Here is a 6634-nt window from a genome sequence, read left to right as displayed (position 1 = left end):
GGGTTTACATTTAAGCATGCATGTTGTACTGGTACTGTATTGCCCATTCAATGCAAGTGGCGCGCGCCGCCTGCCGCGTATATACGTGAACACAATGTGTCCGTGCCGCGTGCTTGCCTGTGTGCCTGCTGCGCGTGGTGTCTGTGTGTGCGGATTGCTGCGCGGGCGTGCTTCTGTGTGATGCTGCGCGCGAGCATGCTGTGCGCAGTGTGTGCGTGCTGCGGCGTGGTGCCTCGAAGTGCCGTGCGTGCCGGTCCGTTGTGCCTGCGGCGTAGCCTACGGTAGACCCGTAGGATGCCAACGACCGCAAGCATTATAGAACGGTAATCATGGAAAATCCTAATGAAATTCACACGTATAAATATTTTCCCTGCCGGCGCAACTCGTGTGTCATTCGCCTCAATTGTAGCTTTTTCGTCAATTCCCGACAAAGAGTTTTGCTGTCGCCTCTTTCAATAGTCCAGCAAGTGCCAACCCTCTACATTTTAGTAGTGAGTAGTACCACGGCTGAAACAATCGTGCCCCCCCGTACTTCATCAATGCCGCCCCTGCCAGCAGGCACGTACGCCAGCGCTCGATGTGCAAGCCATCAAACGTGCCATCGCGGGCCGCCTTCTTCAAACCCCTGAAGCCTTCCAGGGCCCTTACGCTGGCCCAGGGACCCCCAGCGGCAAGAGAACTTCGCGTCATAAACAATCGATCCTCCGCGCTCCATTACAGGCAGAACTCCACTATTTGCGCCGAGCCGAAAATCAGTTCTGTGTTTAAGCTGAACTGTGATGTATTCACTATTCACAGGGTGCATTTGTGGTTGTGATTGTGTGTGTGTGTGGTGCGTGCCTCGTGCGTGCGCGGCGTGGTGCGTGCGAGCGTGCGTGCGTCGTGTGTGACGTGTGCTGTGGTGTGTTGCGCCGCGCCCGCGAGGATGTATTAAGCCTTACTGTGCTTGTGATGCTACATTTGAGAAAACAGCCCTGGTAAAAAGTCGCCCTGGAAAGTGGAAAAAGCCCTGGAAAATGAAAAAGTGCCCCGAAATTTTGGTGGGTTTGCCCAAAAGAGCCCGCGTCAAAAAAAAATATTTCACTGGTCAGCGCCAAAGTCCGCCGAGGGATTCATTGAGTTAACAACTCGCTGGCATGTACGGCGAGATGCCAGTATTGAGTTAGTCCCCCCCTCCGCCGCGCCAACCTATACCCCGGCATGGTCCTGAAGCATGATAGGTCACACCAGGTGTTCAACTAACTGATTTCATAGCATGAGCCACATCGTGCGTAGAGGTAATGGCTCCGCTGAAGTTGACAAACACATGATGAGAACAATTCACCCTCTCCACGTGGCTTTGTGTGTGTAAGGTCGTGCTGTGCTGTATCCAGGGGGGGGGGGCATCGCCTCGGAACTGGGTAGGGGAGGCTTGCGCTCCCAGGACCTTGGAAAAACCTTGACCCTGGTCGCAAACCGCTTTGTAGCCCTAAGAATACACCCGCTACCAATATACTGCCACCTAACAAGTCCGCAAGCCGACAGCGCCTCAACTGACGTGTACTATAGTCAGGTATTCTTCTTGATAAACTCACTGGCAACCGAATCAAGTGCGCCTTCTGGCCACCACTTTGTGCTCAGAGATAATATTCTAGGATAACTACTAATACAGATCTAAAATCTATGGATAGGGCTTTGTATACTACTGGTAGCTACAGTAATAAAGATACAGCTGTAACTTTAATGGACTTGCTATTATTTAACATGTATCATGCGATATGCGTCGAGCGCGAGCGTAGTTGTGGTGGGGCGGGTTCTAAGTTAGCAAAAGGCAATCAGGTCCTTTGTTAACAGTCAACAAATCCATGTTTTAACGCGTCCTTTTGAGGGTCAAATGGTTATCAGACAGTTCTCGTCGCACGTCACGGAAGTGTGTGTGATGGTCCTGTCAATTCCAAAGTGATAACAAGTATTGGCGCAGTAGCGACAGGTACCTGACGGGAGTGTGTTCTGATGCTTAAACTCAGGGGCAAGAATTCAAGAGCCCCTTCCCATCGCCGCGTTCGCGTCTCCTCTTGTCTCTCATTCTTTCTCTTTCGCTCGTCTCCTCTTGCTATCTCTTCTCGCGCTCTCTCTCTCGCCTCGATCACACTCTCGCTCTCATCTCTCTTGCTCGATCACACTCTCTCTCTCATCTCTCTCTCTCTCTCGTCGTCTCTCTCTCTCCTCTCTGTCTCTCTCTCTCTCTTGCTCGCTCTTCCCTTTCACGCTCGCTCTCTCGTCGCTCACACTCACTCTCCCTCGTTGCTCTCTCTCTTTCTTTGTCTTTGTCTTTCTCTCCTCTTTCTCTCTTCCCTCTCTTTCTCTCTCTCTCGCTCTCTCTTCTCTCTCTCTCTCTCATCTCTTTCTCTCTCATCTCTTTTCGCGCGCTCTCTTCTTTCTCTCATCTTCTCTCTCTCTCTCGCCGCTCTATCACTCTCTCTCTTCCCTCTCTCTCTCTCTCTCTTCTCTCTCTCTCTCTTCTCGCTCACTATCTCTCTCTCTCTCTTCATCTCTCTCGTCTCTCTCTCTTCTCCTCTCTCACCTCTTCCCTCGCTCTCTCTCTTCCCTCTCTCTCAATTTCTCTCTTTCTCGATGCAATAGCGCTGCGGACGAGGCTGTACGAACTGATTGTCTATCAGACGTCTGATTGTCTATCAGAACAGATGAGGCGAGTTGGGTTTTTTAGTGGTAGGGCGGGGGGGGTTCTAATTAAGCCAAAAGCAGTTCAGTCCTTTGTTAACAGTCAACAAATCCATGTTTACCGTCCTCTTGAGGGTCAATAGGTTATGCAGCACGTTACTCTTCGACGTCAGCCGCGAAAGCTAGATTTCATGGTCCTTTCCAATAAGTGATAAAAACGGTAGCTAGGTTCAATGCGTGAAACAAAAAGTTTGCACTCGTGCCGTTAGACCATGTCCTCAGAAAAATGTATGCATATCATGACTTTCCCCTACTGACCTTTGACCCTGTGACCTTCCAATTTCGCGCTGGTGATGGGTGTTCCTCGCCCATACACACTTATCATCGAATATTAGAGCGTAGGTCGAGCTGTTGAGATTTGCTGCACGAATTCCGTATTTTCTCCTATTATCTATACCCTTAAGTTAAGTGGGAAGTATTGCCCGCTCCGATTTGAACATCTTGACCTTTGCCTTGACCCAAATTCAACAATCCCAAGGCCTTTTCGCGATCCCCCCCGACGTCGGCCGAATATCAAGACCGTACGTCGCAGCGGTTAAGATTTGTGCGGCAAACTGGTTGACGGTCGCACGGACGGTACGACAATCATAGCGATTCTACAAGCTGCATTCTGACTTCGTCAGCCCTGAGTAAAAAGTATACCCTGTTGCAATATCGCACATTCGTTTATGTCCTGTCCGTGTCATATAGCAGATATTGCGTCCATATCGGCGCCTTGCGGGTGATAGTTGGCCCAAATAGTTGTTTTTCCAATATTGGGCGCGGATATTGCGAGCAATATCTGATAGTATTGGCCGTCCAATATCAGCTTGTGGGGCGTGTATCTAGATAACCCTGTACCAATAATGATGTTCGGAAAATTATGACACTGGTCTAGCGCACGTCCGGCCAGTACCTTTAACGAATGGAGTGCCCCCCCCCCGCCAACCGATACCCGCATGTCCTAAAAGCATGATAGTCACACACAGGTGGTCCAACTTAAACTGATTTCAATAGCTACAGCCCATGGGTAGAGCTAATGCCTAATGGCTCCCTGGAAGTTGACAAAACACCAATGTTATAGAAGCTATTCACCCTCTCACTTGAATTTGTGTTGTAAGGTGCTGCTGCTCGTATTTTGTACTGATTTATCTGCGTCTGTAAGGTGGTCTATGAGATGTTTGTAAACTGCTGTACCTGAATGTTTCGGAAGGAACGCTGTTGTAATGTATTGATACTTGGGTTTTTTAATGTGTTGTATGGCATTGTACAGAGTTATAAAGTGTTTCAAGGTATGTCTGGACCGATGTTATAACATGCTGTACGCTGGGTGTCTGTATGGCATCGTAAGGTGTTGTAAGGTGTTGTACTTTCAATGTCTATAACGTGCTGTATTTGGGGCTTATGTGCATCGGTACGGGTACGTGTATGTAAGGCTGTACTCGATGTCCATAGTAACATGCTTTATGTGGGTGTTGTGTGGCATCGTATGGTGTTGTAAGGTGTTGTACTCGATGTCATTGGGGTGTTGTACAGCATCCTATGGTATTGTACGTCGTACGGTGTTGCAAGGTGTTGTACTCGATTATATAATGTGCTGTACGTGGGTACTATATGGCATCATATAGTGTTGTGAGGTGTTGTACTCGATGTTATAATGTACTGTATTTGGGTGTTTTATGGCATCGTATGTGTTGTACTTGATGTCATTAGTGTTGTACAGCATCGTACGGTATTGTATGTGTTGTAAAGGTGTTGTACTTGATGTCATTAGGTGTTGTACAGTATCGTACGGTATTGTATGATGTTGTAAGATGTTGTACTCGATGTTATAACGTGCTGTATGTGGATGTTGTATGGTGTTGTACTCAATGTTATAACGTGCTGTATGTGGATGTTGTAAGATGCTGTACTCAATGTTATAACGTGCTGTATGTGGGTGTTGTAAGATGCTGTGCTCGATGTTATAACGTGCTGTACGTGGATGCTGTGCAGCATGGTATGGCGCTGTAAGGTGTCGCTCTCTCCGCCGGCAGGTGTTTCGCAGGATGCTGAGGAACCTCGTTAACATCGGACGACAGCAGACGAACGCCGGCGACAGCCTGCAGTGCCTGCGCAACGCGCTCGAACTCAGCCGCATCCTCAGCCCCGACGATATCGACCTCCGCCTGCTGCTGGCCAGACTCTACTCGCACCTCGATATCAACCACCAGGAGGTAGGCGGGCGGTTGTCGTGGTTACCCCTATGTACTCTCACCTCAAAATCAACCATTAGGAGGTAGGCAGGGGTTGTCATGGTTACCCGTGTACTCTCACTTCAAAATCAACCATTAGGAGGTAGGCAGGCGGTCGTCGTGGTTACCCGTGTACTCACACCTCGAAATCAACCACCAGGAAGTAGGCGGGTGGTTGTCGTGGTTACCCCTGTGTACTCGTACCTCGAAATCAACCATTAGGAGATAGGCGGGCGGTTGTCGTGGTTACCCCTATGTAATCTCACCTCAAAATCAACCATTCGGAGGTAGGCAGGGGTTGTCATGGTTACCCATGTACTCTCACCTCAAAATCAACCATTAGGAGGTAGGCGGGCGGTTGTCGTGGTTACCCGTGCACTCACACCTCGAAATCAACCACCAGGAAGTAGGCGGGCGGTTGTCGTGGTTACCCCTGTGTACTCGTACCTCGAAATCAACCATTATGAGGTAGGCGGGTGGTTGTCATGGTTACCCCTATGTACTCTCACCTCAAAATCAACCATTAGGAGGTAGGCGGGCGGTTGTCATGGTTACCCGTGTACTCTCACCTCAAAATCAACCATTAGGAGGTAGGCGGGTGGTCGGGGTGGATACCCCTATGTACTCTCACCTCAAAATCAATCACTAGGAGGTAGGCGGGGGGGTTGTCATGGTTACCCCTGTGTACTCGCACCTCAAAATGAAGCACTAGGAGGTAGGCAGGCGGTTGTCATGGTTACCCCTATGTACTCTCACCTCAAAATCAGCGACCAGGAGGTAGGCGGGCGGTCGTCGTGGTTACCCATGTACTCACCTCAAAATCAGCGACCAGGAGGTAGGCGGGCGGTCGTCGTGGTACGTTACTCCGATGCAGCTGTTGAACTAAATGTGTGTAGATGCGTATGTGCTGTTAGTAATACATAATAAACAGGAATAAAATCCATAAATACAAATGATAAGAATGACAATAGTAACCAAATAACATAATGAAACATCTATGTATTGTGTATTTGTGATAGAGTGTGATTCTTGGGCATTTCTAGGCACTATAGCCCTGATAAGCCAATCATAAGACGAGAAGGTCTTTATATGAAAATTAAAGACATGAAGCGATGTCACATTGACTGGTGATGGCAAAAGATATTAGAGCTATGAAAAGGGAAATAAGATGTGGGCAATGAGATAACGACATGGGATGGGAAGGGGCACAACAGAGGGTGCCGATGGGGTTTAGCGTGAAGCGTGAAATGGCCATATATTTTAGCGTTAGCGTGAAAAATCATTTTATTTTAACGTCAAGCGTGATTTTTGGCCTGGCGTGACTCGTGATTCCCCTCTAGAAATTAGCGTTAGCGTGAAAATGTCTAATTTTTTACCATGAAACGTGATAATAAATTTAATGTTTAGCGTGAAATACGTGTTATCTTCGAATTTAAAGCAGATTTGAGCCTTGTCGGATCTTGTCGGGCGGGTCGCGCCGCGCCATCTTTGCAGTTTTGATGTACACGCAGACATGAGAACCAGGCTGTATTCATTGTTGAAGAGTTATCTCCCCGTATAGCTGCGGTCCCGTCTGTGTATATATAGCGATTATGTGTAACTGTAATATCCTGTAACACCATATTGAGTACGGTATATGTTTTATATTATCATGCATGTAGAGTGTTCATCTACCTGATTGGGGTAGGTCTAGATAGGAT

General features: G+C 48.3%; 1 protein-coding gene across 1 annotated transcript in view; it reads left to right on the top strand.

Moving 5' to 3' along the window:
• LOC106808211 (F-box only protein 21-like) overlaps positions 1-6634 on the top strand; it is a 25106-nt gene that overhangs the window by 9800 nt on the left and 8672 nt on the right. The window contains exon 8 of the mRNA XM_014810824.1: positions 4737-4916. Within this exon, the coding sequence (XP_014666310.1) occupies positions 4737-4916 (180 nt within the window). The remainder of the gene's footprint in view (positions 1-4736; positions 4917-6634) is intronic.

Source organism: Priapulus caudatus, unplaced genomic scaffold, assembly GCF_000485595.1.
Source record: "Priapulus caudatus unplaced genomic scaffold, Priapulus_caudatus-5.0.1 Scaffold259, whole genome shotgun sequence".
In the NCBI taxonomy this organism is placed as follows: domain Eukaryota; kingdom Metazoa; phylum Priapulida; class Priapulimorpha; order Priapulimorphida; family Priapulidae; genus Priapulus; species Priapulus caudatus.
This window is presented reverse-complemented; position numbering and strand designations above follow the sequence as displayed.